Genomic DNA, 17,611 nt, shown 5'->3' on the forward strand with positions numbered 1-17,611 from the left:
CCATTAGCCAGAAAATGATGCTACGTAGTCCCTAAATATTTCCCAAACTTGCCTGCTTATACAAATAGACGGATTGGTTAGATGAGTTGATCTCAGGTCTCTCCCCTGGAGATTCTGTTTCAGTAGCTCCCTACTGTACCCTAGAAGTCACATTTTAAAAAACACTGTTCTAGGATATAAGCAAGTTTGAATTTAGCAAAGGAATGTGTGAAAGTGTTGCTCAGTCGTATCCTACTCTTTGTGATCCCGTGGACTTTAGCCCACCAGGCTCCTCTGTCCGTGGAATTCTCCAGGCAAGAATACTGGAGTGGGTTGCCATTTCCTTCTCCAGATCTTCCTGATCCAGGATCCAGGGATGGAACCCAGTTCTCCTGCATTACAGGCAGATTCTTTACCATCTGAGCCATCAGAGAAGACCTAGCAAAGGAATACACAATGTAAACAGGAGTTGGAGTTTCCACTGTCTAAATCCAGATCTGCCACTATCTCACTTGGGCAAGCTGTTTAGCCTTTCTGGACTTGTTTACTCCTCTGTACACTTGTCCTATCTAACCTACAAGTCCACGAGGGACTGAAGGCAAGTCACACGTGAGGTGAAGGGGCTTCTCTAATCTCAGTATTTTTATATTGCTGTAATGTGAATTAAGTAAACACAAAATTAAGCAAAATTGAGATAGGGGAGGTGTTGCCTTTATGGTAAAACTAACTGAATAGGATGATGCTATCTCTAGCCCGCCACCTTGAGCCCCTGGGCGTCCACTCCTCTCAGGATCACGGCGTAACCTGAGGTGATCACCCTCAGCTACTCTGGTCACACTGAGATCTGTGAAAACGTCTAGAAAAGTGAAAAGCCTGAGTGTTGGGAAAGAGGAGAAAAACGAAGACCCTATATTCAACTTTCTGTACAAAGGTACCTTTAACTGGCAAACACTTTCAGTAGCTGCGCATGTGCAACAGAAACATTTCTCTCGGCGTTTCATAAAGAAAAACGGCGATGTATGCCACTGGCCTCAGGTGGAAGTCACAAAGTTGGTAAAGCTGGAACACCTGCTAACTTGGGCACTCCCGGGTTTTTAGGGCGCATAGGTGGCCTGACATTCTCATGAGCTGCAACCAAACTTCTCCAGCGCTTTAATCCGTGAATTTCAGTTTATGCACTGGCTGTGGGTTAGCAGAAACCCCCCGGAAGCCAGCGGAGCGGTCTGAGGCCAGGCTTCCGCCTCTGGCCTTGAACTCCTCCCACCTCAAGCAAGCCACGCCCATCAAGACGCCCACTCTTCGAGTTTGAGTCTCGGGAGATCCCGTAGTTTTGAACTCTGACCGCTCCTGCTGCCGGCACCGGGATATCACGCATGCGTATTTTCTTTGAATGGGTGGTGCGCTTATCCTCGCGGCGGCTGCAGGAGCCCTGGCCTTGCTGCTGCTGGCAGTGCGGCTGTGGGTAGTCCTGAGTCCTCGCGCTCCTGTGCCTCGGCGGTCTCTCAGCCTCTTGGTAGTGGCTGGATCTGGTGAGTATACGGGCCGTGACTGGCGGCCTAGGGTCGGAAACTACAAAACCCGGTGTCCACCGCGGCGCTGTTCGCGGCGCCTGTAGGACTTTCTGCAGCTTTGCATGCTGAGATTTGTAGTTTGTCTGCGTGATTGGCTCAAGTCAGCCCAGTCTGGGCAAAACGCTGGTTTGTTGTCAATGTGCCGCAGGCCGCGCGTTTATTGACAAATGCGTAATTTACACTTGTCTGTAATAAGCTTTTCTGTAGCGTATATTTTTCTAACAAAGTAATTATCAGTTACCAAAGATGACACAGAAGCCTCTTGATGCAACATGAAATTTCCCTGAATAAACATTGTTGTTTTGCATTATTAATCTAGACATTTGGGATTTAATTTAGGAATCACAGTTACTGCATGAAAAACGAGACAAACCGAATCGTCGCATTTATAAGTATACATATACAAAATCTGCGAGTGTAGAAGCAATTACCTACTAACAGGAGAACAACACACACCTCAGGATGTTGTGTCAGGGAATGAACAACAATCTGTACAGTCAGATAATGCAATCTAAACGGAATCGGCCAACTCTGTAGGCGCTTACAAGTTTAAATAGACAGCTCTGAGAGCCATACATACCCACACTATGTACATACAGAAATGCCAGAAGATTGCATTCAGAAAGATTATTATTTATAGTATTAGCAAGTGTTCTAAACCTATGTTCACGTGTAATTCATTAGTTTATTCACTTAATTGTTTTGAGCCATGGGAGAGAGGGCAGGCAGTAAACTGAGCCCTGAAAATAACAAAACTGATTAATGCTACTTGCTGTGGAGTGCTGACTGTGTCCCAAGTGCTGAAAGGTGTGAGGGAACAGCTGTGAATGAAATGGAGAATATAGAAAAACTAACAGAAAACAAAAACCAGAATGGATCCTTGCCACAATGAGAGAAGTGCTGTAACCTGGGAGTAGAAACTGCATTGTGAGTTCACACTGGGCATCACTTTATCTGAACCTGAGGCAGGAGGCTTCCTGGAAGAAGTGATGTCTAAACGGATACTTGAAAGACTAAGAATTAGCCAGATAAGGGAGAGCTGGGTCTTTGAGGTCTGGAAAGGTGTGTAAAGAAAGCCATGGCACTTGGGATGGCCAGATGTGAGAGAGCACTCCTGCAGTGAGTCGGATGTGGCGAGGTAATGATCGGAGAGGGTATTTTAACACCCCCCAAACACAGACAAATAGAGCAAGGGACACTACTCCACTGCTTCCTACAGTGTAATCATTAGGATCACTTACCTCTAAATTAACATAATACCGGAGTTAAATCACATCTCTGCCACTTACTAATTTGGTGATCTTGGGCAAATTAGTTAACCTCATTGAGCCTTCTATTTCCACTTTGAAAAATGTGAGTTAGGAAGAGCTGAGAGAGTAAATGTAGTGGTAAAGTGCTTAGCAAAGTGCTTGGCACATAGTAATACATTTAATAAGTGATGACTTTTGATAGTCCTAGTAGCAAAGGGATCTTTTAAAGAATTTTTAAATGGAGAGTGACCCAGTTGAATCTGAGCTTTCACAGAGATTATTCAGCCTGCATTGTCAAGAGAATGTCTTGACAAAGACTGAGGTAGGGAGACAAATAGGAGTCTTTTGAATGTTTCAGGTGACAGATGACAGCCTGACTGGGGTTGATGAGTGAGGGGATGGAGAAAAGTATATGCATTTAAGTGAGATTTAGGAGATAAAATCACTGGACTTGTGGGTTGGAAGTGGAGGGTGATGGGAAGGTAGGCTCAAGAGTGATGTCTGAGTTTCTGGCTTGAGCAAATGGATGGAAGAGTGGATGTTCGAGCCATTCACTTAACATCATTAGATTTGGCAGACTGGGAACCAGAACTAAAATTGAGAATTTGTTTGGCAGGTGGTGCCCTCTGTCATTCAAACCTTCGAGGGTGTGAAGAGTCAAGGACCTCCAAAAGTCATCCAAACCAAAGAAAGATTTGTAGTTAGATAAATAATTTAATAGTTCATGTCCAAAATTTAGGGTGGGGAAGGCATTTTCCTTGTTTACCCTGAATACCAAAAAATGCTTAATCTTACCATAATGCATCACTTGTTTAAAGAATACAGGTCAAAATTACTATTTGTCTTTGAAATACCATATGTTTCAAAGACATGTGACCTGCTTAGACAATTTGAGATGTAATATTAAATTATCTGTCATTGGAGGTACAGCAGTAACAAAATAAAAGCCCTTGCTATCATGGTGTTTACCTTCTTTTGGGGCAAGGGTGGGGGAGACCAAAACAGAAAAAAATGAATAAACTATATAGTTAGTTACATGCAATAAATACTATGATGTAGAGAAAGGAAGTTGCATTTTAGATAGATTTGTCAGGGAAAGCCTCTTTGGGGAGATGACAGATACCCAACAGCAAGGACACCAGAGTGGCTGGGGTAGACTGCGTAAGGTGGGGAGGAAGCAGATGACGCCCAAGAGCTTACAAAAAGTCTTTTATTCCATATGAGAAGGGGAGCCCTTGGAGGGTTTTGAATAGAGAGAAATAACTTGATCAACTCTTTTTAATAGGATCACTCTAGAGGCTGTGTTGAGAATAGACTATAGTGGATACTTAAATAGACAAAGGCAGTGAGGGGAATAGACCAGGAAGCTATAGTCATAATCCATGTAAGAGAGGTGTGGTTTGGACCAGGATGCTTGCAAAGGAAGTTAGAAGTGATTGCATTCTGGGTATCTTAAGATAGAACTGCGATCTTAAGATAGAACTGAGAGGATTTCATTCCCAAAGAATAAATCTTAATGAAAGAGTAAAATGGAAGACAAAGCCCATCATTTTAATGACTTGATTCAGTAACAAGGTTAAATTTTCAAAGAATATTCAGTGAGAGTTTCCTTTAAAGAAAAAGGAAAAAAGACCATGAAAGCAGGTAAAATGAAGTCTTAACTGCAGTGGAAGATGTTGTGTATATTAGGTTTTATCCTTAATTGTTCCAGCTGTGAAAATAAGTACCTACTTTGCAAACTACCACACTTTTTCAAAGTTAAAAATTCTAAGATGAGTATGAGATGTATGAATTACTTGCATAAGAAGATGGGTGACAAGTTATGGACAGAGGCGCCTGGTGGGCTACAGTCCATGGCGTCACAAAGAGTCAAACATGACTGAGCAGCTAACACTTTCATTCACTTTCACAGAAGAAAATGGGTGACAAGTTATTAAATTACAGTATGATTCTAATTCCCATTATATTTACTCTGTGCTGACTTTATTTCTATATCTAATTCCTTCTGGGATCTAGAGAGTAATCTTTCCCTTTCTACTATAAGAAAATATATGTGCTTCGAGAAAACACATACTTAATTTGTTTGATTATCCTATTTGTTTGTTTGTATCTCTATTGAAAGCTTTCTTACAACAGGGAGGTGAGGCAAGGGGAGCTTTGTAGCATGACCAGAAGCAAAGAAGAGGTAACAAATAAGATGAACACAGAGAATGTTAAAGACATCAACCTGGCTGAGGCCAAGGGATTGTGCAATTAAATAGATATGATAAGGCTCATTCTTAAGAAGTTCAATTGCCTTGCTTAATTGGCATATAGTTAATGAGATAAATAAATGTTCTTTTGATTTCTTTTCCCCTGAAAGAAACCTTAATGAACACGGTTGATTTTTAAATTCATGGTTTTAAAATTAAAGTGTTAAAAATTTGAAGATTGTACAATTTCAGAAATTGAACACACAGTGGTTGGGTGAAGTCTGGTAAATATTTGAGGACCTGCAGAGAGCTGAGACCTCTGTTGGGAGGTGTTGAACAAAAGCCTTCCTTAGAAAGATCTGAGCCCTGGCAATCAGCGCTCATGCCTGCCTAATATTACTTCACAACATGGAAGCCTTCAGCAGCTGCTTCCCATTTTCCAACCTACTTTGCTGACCTTACTTCACCCTCATCTTTCTTCCCAGTGTTCCCACCAAGCCTTGAACACCCATCCCAGATCTTGCCTTCTCATGTCCTAATGATCCCACCCCACCCAGTGGCACCCCTATACCTGTCTGCCCGTTAGCTTCACTTTTAAGTCATCTCAGCCTTTACCAGGGATCTTCTCTATGCTGAGGGCATTGCTTTTCCTAACAGTTTGCTTGCCCGTCCCCCTCATTTTAATGTTTTTTGCTGTCTTGTGTCACTCTTTATATACCTGTGTGTGTCTTGCCCCTCTCCCATCAGACTTCTTGATAACAGGACCTGTGTCTTATACCAGGCTTCCCAGGTAACACAGTGGCCAAGAATCTGCCTGATGCAGGAGACTTGAGACACAGTTTTGATCCCTGCATCAGGAAGGTCCCCTAGAGAAGGAAATGCTAACTCTCTCCAGTATTCTTTCCTGGGACAATCCCATGAACAGAGGAGCCTGGTGGACTACAGTCCATGGGGTCGCAAAGAGTTGGACACGACTAAGCCACTGAGCATGCGCAGTACAGTGTCTTATACTTCTTCGTACCTTCTTCAGCTAGTACAGTAGCATGACTTACTGCTGGTGCTGATTTTATTTTTATACATTTATTATCCTCTTCCCCCATATAGAAGTAGTATTTGTACAAGGGCACAGATTATTGTTTCCAAATATTCCTTCTGTATTTTGAGAAATGCACAAAACTTAGCATTAGGATAACATCATCAGATGGACATGTCCATTACAAGTTTCTTCATCTTAGGCCTTCCAATATTTTTTCCCAGGTGGGCATACCACTGAGATCCTAAGGCTGCTGGAGAACTTGTCCGATGCTTATTCTCCTAGACATTATATCGTTGCTGACACTGATGAAATGAGTACCCATAAAATAAATTCTTTTGAACAAAATCGAGCTGATAGGAACCCCAGTGCTACGGTAAGTAATGATTTCTGTGTCTAAGAAAGTTACAGGTTGTATATTGAATTTAATTCTCTCATGAAGCAATTTCATGGCACTTCAGTGCCCTGCTCACACAATACAGTCACATGTTTACTGCGAATGAAATATAGTGCCTTTACTACCCAAAGATAAAAGCTTCTTTAAAATAAGCCTTCAGATAAAAATGGTTGCTAATTTCTTATATTCTTTTCTTTTAAATAGAGAATTTTTTTTTTTTTTGGTAATTCCAACTGCAAAAATTGTCTTATTTATAATTGCATACATTGAAGCATCCAGTTCATGTGCTTATTGGCTCTTCGTTAAAGTTTTTTTATTTTAAGAACACACCAAAGTGTAATTCTTTTTAGTATTTGTTTATTTGGCTGTGCTGGGTTTTAGTTGCAACGTGCAAACTCTTGGTCGTGGAATGTGGGATGTAATTCCCTGACCAGGGATTGAACCTCAGCCCCCTGCATTGGGAGCATGGAGTCTTAGCCACTGGACCATCAAGGAAGTCTCTCATTAAAGTTCTTTATCAATGTATTATGTGTATTGATAATTTATCTGTTACTACTGTTTATCCTTCCAATTATATCTGTATCTGCCTTTAAAATTACTTCTCAGCTCCTCATCGCTCACTTCATTTTAGCATTTTAGTCAGAATTTGGGGTAAATTGAAAAAAAGTGAAACTATTTTATCAAGGAAAGAAACCAGAGCTGTTCTTCGTTAGATTGTCTCCATTGTTCCCTTTCTCTGGTACCTGCCTGGCCATGGAGCTCCAACAGGTAGTTCAGGAATGGACAGGCAACCCAGCTCAGGCCACTCAAAGTGTTCCTCTGGGCTCTTTGGACTTGAGGACCCTGAGAATGGAAATAGTCTTTCTTCAGGTGCTTCAGTTCTATGAAAGAGAAAACTTGGAGAAAAGCAGTCATGTTTTCACCTGCTAGCTAAAGACCGACTGCATTTATAGCAAACAATGGGCTTCCCTGGTGGCTCAGAGGGTAGAGCGTCTGCCTGCAATGCGGGAGACTCAGGTTCGATCCCTGGGTCAGGAAGATCCCCTGGAGAAGGAAATGGCTACCCACTCCAGTACTTTTGCCTGGAAAATCCCATGGACAGAGAAGCCTAGTAGGCTGCAGTCCGTGGGGTGGCAAAGAGTCGGACACGACTGAGTGACTTCACTTTACTTTACTTTATGAAGTTAATATACAGGAAGAGCAAGATGGAAAAGCAGATGGAGAGTCCTACCTTCAGTTACTCCAGAACTGCCCTCATATGGGCCCTATCGTTGTTCTTATCTTTCTTGAAAATCAGGATGCACTAATGGGTAACTCACCCTCCGCTGACCTTTTTAGCTAGTTAAACCTTGTTTTAATTATGATTTGGTCACTTGTAAGCGTGATCCCTCGCTGTGTGCATGCGTGCTAATTCACTTCAGTCGTGTCCGACTCTTTGCAACTCCCTTCTCCTCCTGCCCTCAATCTTTCCCAGCATCAGGGTCTTTTCAAATGAGTCAGCTCTTCACATCAGGTGGCCATCCCTCACTTAATGCACTACTAAAATGTGTTCTTGGAAGATCCCGGTCAAACAAGATTGAAATCCACCCGCTATTATTCAGCCATAGTGAAATATGTGGTATGGGATGAGCCAAAATGCTTCATTTCTGTTTCAGGACTCAATACTGTGTTAGTTTCCTAGTGCTCTTATGACAAATTACTATACACAGGGTGGCTTGAAGCAATGGAAATTTATTCTCTCAGTCCATTTGTGGTTATTATAAAATAATGGCTGTATTCTGTATAATATATCCTTATAACTTATTTATTTCATGTGTAGGAGTTTAATCCGTTCTCCGACTTGCCCCTCCCTCTTTCCCTTGCCCCATTGGGAACCACTAATTCGTTCTCTATATCTGTGATTCTATTTCTTTTTTAATTATATTCACTAGTTTATTTTTTAGATTCCACATGTGATATTATACAGTATTTGTCTTTCTCTAACTTACTTCACTTAGTATAATATGCTCCCCAAGTCGATGCATGTAGTAGCATTTGGCAAAATTTCGTTCTTTTTATAGCTGAGTAGTATTTCATTATGTATGTGTGTGTGTACACTACATCTTCTTTATCCATTCAGCTGTTGATGGACACTTAGGTTCCTTCTCTATCTTGGCAGCTGTATATAATGCTGCTGTAAATCTTGGGGTGCATGTATCTTTTTGATTCAGTGTTTTTGTTTCTTTTTTCAAATATATACCCAGGAGTGGCATTGCTGGGTCATGTGGTAGTTCTGTTTTTAGTTTTGGAGGGAACCCTCCATACTGTTTTCCACAATAGCTGTACCAATGTACATTCTTACCAACAGTGTATGAGGGCTCTTTTTTTTTCCACATCCTCACCAACATTTGTTATCTGTGTTCTTTTTGATGACAGCCAGACAAGTGTGAGGTGATATCTCATTGTAGTTTTAACTGATATTTCCCTGATCATTGGCCATCTGATCTTTTCTTTGGAAAATTGTCTGTTCAGATATTCTGCCCCTTTTTTAATCAGGTTGCTGGGCTTTTTTTTTTAATTTGAGCTGTTTATATATTTTTGGATATTAACCCCCTATTGATCATATATTTGCAGATGTCTTCTCCTATCCCGTAGGCTGTCTTTTTATTTTGTCAGTGTTTTCCTTTCACGTGCAGGAGCTTTTAACTTTCATTAGCTTCCATTTGTTTATTTTTGCTTTTGTTGCCCTTTTTAGGAGACAGATCCAAAAAACACTGCTACAATTTCTGTTGAGAGTCTTCTGCCTATGTTTTCTTCCAGGAGTTTTATGGTTTCTGGTCTTACATTTAGGCCTTTAATCCATTTTGAGTTTATTTTTTCTACCTGATGTTAGAGAATGTTCTGATTTTATTCTTTGATATGTAGCTATCCAGCTTTCTCATTGCCACTTATTAAGAGACTGTCTTTTCTTCACTGTGTGTTCTTGCCTCCTTTATCCTAAGTAATCAGCCCTCAGTGCGTGGGTTTATTTCTGGGATCTCTGTTCTGTGCCATTGATCTGTGTGTCTGTCTTTCTGCCAGTACCATGCTCTTCTGATAACTGTAGCTTAATGGTATAGTCTGAGGTCAGGTAGCACAATTTCTCCAGCTCTTTCTTTCTCAAGATTGTTTGGCTGTTTTGTTGTCTTTTGTGCTTCCATACAAATTAAAAAAATTTTTTAAGTTCTGTGAAAAATGCCATTGGTCATTTGATAGAAATTACATTGAACCTGTGGATTGCCTTGGGTAGCATGGTCATTTTAAGATTATCAGTTCTTCCAATCTATGAACATGGTATACCTTTACATCTGTTTATGTGGTCTTCAATTTCCTTCATCAGTGTCTTATAATTTTCCAAACACAGAACTTTTTCCTCCTTAGGTAGGTTTATTCCTTGGTATTTTATTCTTTTTTGTGCAATTGTAGATGGGATTGTTTCCTTACTTTCTCTTTCTGATAGTTTGTGATTAGTGTGTGGAAATGCAGCAGATTTTTGTATATTAATTTTGTATCCTGCAATTTTGTCATATTCATTGATGAACTCTTAATATATTTTTGGTGGTGTCTTTAGGATTTTTTTTGGGGGGGGGGGGCTTCCCTGGTGGCTCAGAGGTTAAAGCGTCTGCCTGGAATGTGGAAGACCTTGGTTTGATCCCTGAGTTGGGAAAGATCCCCTGGAGAAGGAAATGGCAACCCATTCCCAGTACTCTTGCCTGGAGAATCCCATGGAGGGAGGAGTCTGGTAGGCTACAGTCCATGGGGTTGCAAAGAATCAAACATGACTGAGCGACTTCACTTAGGATTTTTTACATATAGTATCATATCATCTGCAAACAGTGACAGTTTTACTTCTTTCCAGTTTGGATTTTTTAATATCTGTTTCCCTGCTGATTTCTGTGGATAGGACTTCCAACACTGTGTTGAATAAACATGGTGAGAGTGGACATTCTTATCTTATTCCTAATTTTAGAAAAAATGTTTTCAGTTTTTCACTTTTGGGTATGAGCTTAGCTGTGGACTTGTCATATATGGCCTTTATTATATTGAAGTGTGTTATCTCTATGCCCATTTTCAATATCATAAATAGATGTTGAAGTTTATGAAAAAGTTTTTCTGCATCTATTTAGATGATTGTATGGCTCTTATGCTTCAGTTTGTTAATATGGTGTATCATATTTATTGATTTGCAGTTATTGAAAAATCCTAACATCCTGGGATAAACTTCACTTAATTGTAGTATATCATCCTTTTAATGTATTGTTAGAGTCAGTTAGAGCTAGTGTTTCATTGAGGATTTTTGCATCTATGTTCATCAGTAATTTTGGCCTGTAATTTATTTTTTGTGGTATCTCTGTCTGGTTTGGGTGGCAAGGTGATGCTGACCTCATAGAATGAGTTTGGAAGTGTTTCTTCCTCTGCAGATTTTTAGAATAGTTTGAGAAGGATAGGTGTTGAGTCTTCTCTAAATGTTTGGTGGAATTCACCTGTGCAGCCTTCTGATCCTGAACTTTTGTTTGTTTGGAATTTTTTTAAATTATTGATTCATTTTCATTTCTGGTAATTGATCTGTCCATATTTGTATTTCTTCCTGATTCAGTCTTGAGAAGTCATGTAAGGGTTTTAGGAATTTGTCCACTTCTAAGTTGCCCATTTTTTATTGCCACATAGTTGTAATAGTCTCTTAAGATTCTTTGTAGTTCTGCGGTGTAGGTTGTAACTTCTTTTTCATTTCTGATTTTATCGATCTGGGCCCACTTTCTTTTTTTCCTTAATGAATCTGGCTAAAGGTTGATCAATTTTGTTTATCTTTTCAAAGAACCAGCTCTTGGTTTCATTGGTCTTGTCTTTTGTTTTTTAGTCTCTATTTCATTTATTTCCACTCTGACCTTTATAAGTTCTTTTTGTGTGTTAGCTTTAGGTTTTATTTATTTTTCTTTTTCTAGCTCCTTTAGATTTGAGCCTAGATTTCTTATTTGAGATTTTTCTTGTTTCCTGAGGTAAGCTTGTGTTGCTGTAAATGTCCATCTTAGAACTCCTTTTGCTGCATCCCATACGTTTTGGATCATTGTGTTTTCATTTTCTTTGTCTTCACATATTTTTTTTTATTTCCTTTTCCATTTCTTCAGCAATCCATTCATTGTTCAGTAGCATAGTGTTCAGCTTTCATGGGTCTATGTGTGTTTTGAAGCTTTTCTCTTAGAGTTGACTTTTTTAGTCTGATAGTAGTGTAGTCAGAAAAGATGCTTGATAGGATTCCAGTTTTCTTAAATATACCAAGGCTTCTTTTGTGTGAAGCTTGTAAGGTATCCTGAGAAATGTTCCATGTGCACTTGAAAAGAATGTGTATTCTGCTGCTTTTGAATGGAATGTTCTGTAAATACTCCTAAGTCCATCAAGACTGTTGTGTCTTTTAAGGCTAGTCCTTTTTTTATTAATCTCCTACCTGGTCTGGATGATCTGTTCATTGATGTGAGTAGGGTGTTAAAGTCCCTTCCTATTATTGTTGATTTTTCCCTTTGTGTCTGCATTTCTTTTATGTATTTCTTTTATGTATTTAGATGCTCCTATGTTGGGTGCATATGTTTATATCTTCTTAGAGCAATCTCTTGATCATTATATAATGTCCTTCTTTGTCTCTTGTAACAGTGTTTATTTTAAAATCTGTTTCTTCTGCTATTAGTATCACTACCCCAGCTTTCTTTTGATTTCCACTTGTGTGGAATATGTTTTTCTATCACCTGATTTTTAGTCTGTGTGTATCTTTAGATCTGAAGTGCATCTTTTGTAGGCAGCTTTTTTTTTTAGCCACTCATTGTCTTTGATTAGAGAATTTAGTCCAGTTAAATTTAAAGTAATTATTAATATGCATGTTCTTATTGCCATTGTGTTCTTTGTTTTGTAGGTCTTTCTTGTTCTTGTTCTTCTTTTGTTCTCTTGTGATTTGATGACTGTCTTTAGTATTAGGTTTGGATTCTTTTTTCCTTTTGCATGAGATATATATGTGATTATGATTATATATATGATTATATATATATATATATATATAAAATCTCTTAGGTGGTGGTTGGTTTCAGTGTAGGTGTGGAGGCTTTTGGACGGTCACTTATTACTTAAAGTTCCATGTAGTCAGGAGTTTTCTGATGTTCTCAGGTTTTGGGCTTAAGTTTCCTGCCTCTGGATTTCAGTTTTATTCTTCCTGTAGTCTCAGGACTTCTCCAACTACACAGCACTGATAATAAAACTTCTAGGTTAATTTGGAAAAGATTCTCCCCCGTTAGGGACACCCAGAGAGGTTCACAGAGTTACATGAAGAAGAGGAGTGGGAGGAGGGAGATAGTGTTGAGCAGGAGGAGAAAAAGGGGGACTCAAGAGGAGAGAGACAGATCTACGCAGTTGTCTGTTCCCAGAATGTTCTCCGTACCCCAGACACCCACCAAGATTCACAGAATTGGATTGGGAAGAAAAGGGGAAAGGAGGAAATAGAGGTGTTCTGAGGTAGAAAACAGAGTCAAGATTGGGAGAGAATAATCAACACACTCCTGAATAAAAATGGGAGCTGAATATTGGATTCTTAAATGTTCACAATTTATATCATATATTGAAAAACAAAAATTAAAAATCTAGAGTAGAGATTAGACTCTTAAAAATACTATATTAAAAACAAAAACCAAAACACACACAAAAATTTTTTTTTAAATATATATGAAGTTCAGTTTAAAAAATAGGGCTTCTCTCTTTTTTTTGGTAAGGTTATAGTGTATTGAAAATGAAAATTAAGGAGTAGTAGAGGAGTACTAGAGGACTTTAAAAGAAATAAGAGAAAAAGAAAAATAGAAAATAGAAGAGAAAAAGGAGAAAAAAAAAGATTTTTCCCTAATTTAAAAAAAATCGTAAAAATCTATGAAAATGAAAGTTAAGGAGTGATGGGGGAGTAATAGGGAATTTTAAAGGAAAATAAAAGAGAAAAAATTAAAAAAAAATTTTTTTTTTTCTTATAAAAAAAAAAAGTAAAAATATATCTAGGAATTTCTCTGGAGCTGTTGAGGTCAGTGTCGGTTCGGCTCAGTTTCAGATATCTCCTCGTTCCAGCTTACACTTAGGGATTTTAATCTGTTGCACCGGTCCCTTCTGAAGCGGCTCCCTTTGTTTATTTGGCTTCTGTTTGCCGGTTTCTTCAGAGCCCATTTCCCTGACACGGCGGGCGGAGGTGGACTTCTTATTCAGTAGCTAGTTCTGTCGCCGCTGCTGGGAGGGGCTGACGCTGCGGGGATGGGCTGGCGCTGCTTTCTCGGTCTGCGCTGCTCAGGATCCCGGCTGCTCTATATGGAGCGCGCCGCGCGCAGCTCCCCTCGGGTGCTCCACAAAAGCGCGAACAAAAGGCTGCATCCGCTCTTGTGCCTTCCCCGTCAGAGCGGTCCAGGCAGCCAGAAGCTTGACCGGCGCGCTCTCTCCGGGTGCGGCGCACCCTCTCCCACGGTCCCAATCTCGGTTTCTGCCGGCGCCAGTCGGGTGTGTGCGCCTTCTGCCCTCTGCCCCCAGCCCGTCCCCGCCCGCGTCGGTTGGGTGCCTGTGCGCTGTGTCTCGCTGCGACCTGCTCCCGCCTCCGGCGGGTCCGGGCCGGCCCGCAATCTGCGAGCCCCTCTCCGGACTCTCTCGGTCCCCCCGTTCTGCGAACGGCCGGCAGCGAGTTCGGGCCGGTCAATTTTCTCTCTCTTCCCTGCTCTCCCACAGTTCAAGCCGGCAACTCACAAAAGCTCCCTCCGATTGTCCTCAGGGCACTCAGGCCCGGACCCTGCCCCAAACAATGCCGCCTGCTCCTCTCCCTGCCGCCCCCACTTGCTGGTGGCGGATGCGGGTGTCTGGGGCACTTTTCTGCTGAGAGTTGCTTTTAGGCACGTAATCTGTGGGTTTTATTTATTGTTTCCCTCCCAGTCAGGTTGCCCTCCTAGATTCAAACACTTCCCCCAGGCCCGACAGTGCGAGGGTTTCCCGGTGTCTGGAAACGTCCTCTAAAGACCCGCTTCCCGGAAGGATCTCCGTCCTTAGCTCTTTTGTCTCACTTTTTATCTTTTATATTTTGTCCTACCTCCTTTCGAAGACAATGGGCTGCTTTTCTGGGTGCCTGATGACCTCAGCTAGCCATCAGAAGTTGTTTTGTGAAGTTTGCTCTGCCTTCAGATATTCTTTTGATGAATTTGTAGGAGAGAAAGTGTTCTCCCCGTCCTACTCCTCCGCCATCTTGGCTCCTCCCCTACACATATATATATATATATAAATATATATATATATAATCTCTTAATTTCAACTGCATTTTAACAACTTTGCATTTGTATTCTCCACCCCATGGTAACTCTTTTTGATATCATGTTTTACCAGTAGTTGTTTAATGTATCTCTTATCTGCTTATTGTGGGTATAGATGGTTTTATTACTTTTGTCTTTAACCTTCCTGCTAGCTTTGTACATGGAAAATTTCCTACCTTTACTGTATTTTTGCCTTTGAAAGTTAAAGTGAAAGTCGCTCAGCCGTATCCAACTCTTTTCGACCCCATGGACTGTATGGTCCATGGAGTTCCCCAGGCTAGAATACTGGAGTGGGTAGCAGTTCCCTTCTCCAAGGGATCTTCCCAACATAGGGATCAAACCCAGGTCTCCCACATTGCAAGCAGATTCTTTACCAGCTGAGCCCCCAGGGAAGCCCAAGAATACTGGAGTGGGTGGCCGGAATGGAGCTGCCATTCGTTCACATGAGGAAGACTAGTGAGAGAACAGCAGAGCCGAGTGTGAGGCACCGGTAAGGATGTGAGCAGGGATGCTGACTGCGCAGCTGGGTGTGTGAGTCTGAGGGTGAAGGAAGCTGGTCTTCAGCGTGAATTTTGGAGTCACCTGTGTGTGCATGGTAGTACTCAGAATGAGAAACCGTGATATCACCCAGGGATTGAATGTAGTAAGGAAATAGACGACAGCCAAGAACGAAGCCCAGAGCACTCTAGGTTTCAGATATAGGGGAGCTGTTACTGTTGTGAAATGATCACCCATCAGTTTGTCGTTCCCCAGTAGGCCTCTGCTCCAGAACCTGAGGAGGGCAGCCCAGAACCCAGCTCTAGGTTTCTGGCATCATTAGGTCCCCCTTTCCAAGCTTCAGGGTCACAGACTGCTCCCATTTCATTTTCTTCTTGTTTCTAGCAAGCAGAGATTTCCATCCTTTCCAGTTCAGATAAAATTATATTTTGTTGTGTATCTTGCAGCATTTTAATCTATTTATAGAAGGGTTTGGGTCTTGGTTTAAGTCAGAGTTTTAATGTATCCTCTGTATAGATGCCTATTCTACACTGTCTGTGTTAATGTTTAGTACATCTAATAAATAGCACCCCCTACCTATCCAATTTTCCTCACTCTTTAAAATCTTTTATAACTGTGCCAACTGCAGTTTCCTAGCAGTTGATAATACTCCTGCAGTTAAAGGCCTTGACTGTCTCTTATTAGTCTAATTTTTTTTCAGACTTCTTAAGTAAACCAGAAACTCTGTTCCACTTTAAAGCATTAACAATAATTGCACTCTGTGCCTGGGTGGGGTGTCTCATCCATATCACTCAGAGCACTTTAGGAATAAAAGTGCATCAAGTCCCACTTGGTTCTGGTAAGAAGCCAAAACCTGCATTTTCATCACAAGCCCGCTCTTCTAAAAACGTAAAGAAGACCTTCCCAGAAACCACAAGATACAAATGACCTATTATTAATCACATATTGTTGCCCAAGTAGAATAGGAAGTTTCTACTCTTTGGTTAATAACTTAGTCTAATATGGAATTTCTAAATATTTTTGTTAGTTTTTAGAAAAATATTTAAATGTTAATATTTGTCTATTTATGCTAGATATAAATATCTAGCAGATTTTAAAGCTAAATTTTATGTTAATAATATAGTCTTATTATTGAACGGTAGAGATGACCTACTTTTGTTGCAGAAACCTCATTCAAATGCCTCCTAATTCCTTTGATTCAGTACATTTTTACTTGTATTTAACATCTCTAGGTACATAATTTATCTTATTTATAGTTACACAAGAGTGAAGAGAAATAGTTATTTCTGGTGCACTTTTAACTCCTCTCAGTCTATGTTTCCTTAAGTAGTTTAACTAGCTTTTGAAGAGAAACAGGCTTCTCAGGGGAGAAACTTCTCGATCCCACTCAAATAAAGCAACTGAGATTAGAAAGGTGAGGGGCAGAACGCTAAGTGAAACAAAAAACAAAACCATGTTTAGCTGTGAAATTACCTATGTGAAAAAAATCTGGAAAAGCCTTCTAAAGAAAATGTAATTTCCACTGGGATTAGCTCTAAAGTAAAGAGTTCCTAAAGTAATATCTTTTAGAAAAATTGGATGGTAACCTTTCCAGATAGAACCAATTACCAGAGCTGTATAAGGTAAGTGAAGAATCACAGTAGAGCTTCTTCCCGGAAAGCAGTCATGCACTTGTTGGCCTGTGTTTCAGCAGGAACATCCACCCCTCTGGGACACTGAAGGAAATAAGAGTCAGGGCATTGCACTGTAGATTCTGGTTCATTTTTTTATTTGCTTCTCAGTCTGCACCTTATTTGTTAACCACCCGGCTTGACAACCATTACTCCTTGTAATTTCTGTTAGAGCCTTCAGATTGTATCAGTAAAGACAGAAGTTCAGTGACACTCAAATAAAACATTTTTTGAATACACATAAAAATTTTAAAAGTGGCCTTTTTTCATATGTAAAACAATAATAGAAGTTTCTGAAAACTGAGTTGAAGGGTTAAAAATTAGGGTCAACCCTTCTTTACTTTTGGGTCACTGACTAGATTTCTCACTACTCTATAGTTAAGCATATAATGTTTTGCCAAGAAAGATCATTTGTTTATTTTGTGGGGGAAAAAAAAGAATATTCAGTGTGTGCCAATTCTGTACAAGACATGATGCTTCTGTGACTATTTCAGCATATCTTTATAATCAGTATGTCCCATAATTACCTGCTACAGGACTGTAAACAGTTATTTTTCTGTTTCTTTTCTTTTCCAAAAGTTTTGTTTGTTTCTAAATTGAAAAACTGTAAACAGCAAAGAAGTGTGGGAGTGAAAAATGGGAGTTTCCTGTAACCACTCCAGTCTCACTGTCTAGAGGGAAACACTGTACCAGCTTGAGT

General features: G+C 40.2%; 1 protein-coding gene across 1 annotated transcript in view; it reads left to right on the forward strand.

Moving 5' to 3' along the window:
• The first annotated feature begins 988 nt into the window (after positions 1-988).
• The window catches only part of ALG14 (ALG14 UDP-N-acetylglucosaminyltransferase subunit), a 97,460-nt gene continuing 80,837 nt past the window's right edge, over positions 989-17,611 (forward strand). The window contains exons 1-2 of the mRNA XM_043460588.1: positions 989-1,508; positions 6,250-6,401. Of these exons, the coding sequence (XP_043316523.1) occupies positions 1,370-1,508; positions 6,250-6,401 (291 nt within the window). The 5' untranslated portion in view covers positions 989-1,369. The remainder of the gene's footprint in view (positions 1,509-6,249; positions 6,402-17,611) is intronic.

The sequence above is a fragment of the Cervus canadensis genome, chromosome 2, assembly GCF_019320065.1.
Source record: "Cervus canadensis isolate Bull #8, Minnesota chromosome 2, ASM1932006v1, whole genome shotgun sequence".
NCBI lineage: Eukaryota > Metazoa > Chordata > Mammalia > Artiodactyla > Cervidae > Cervus > Cervus canadensis.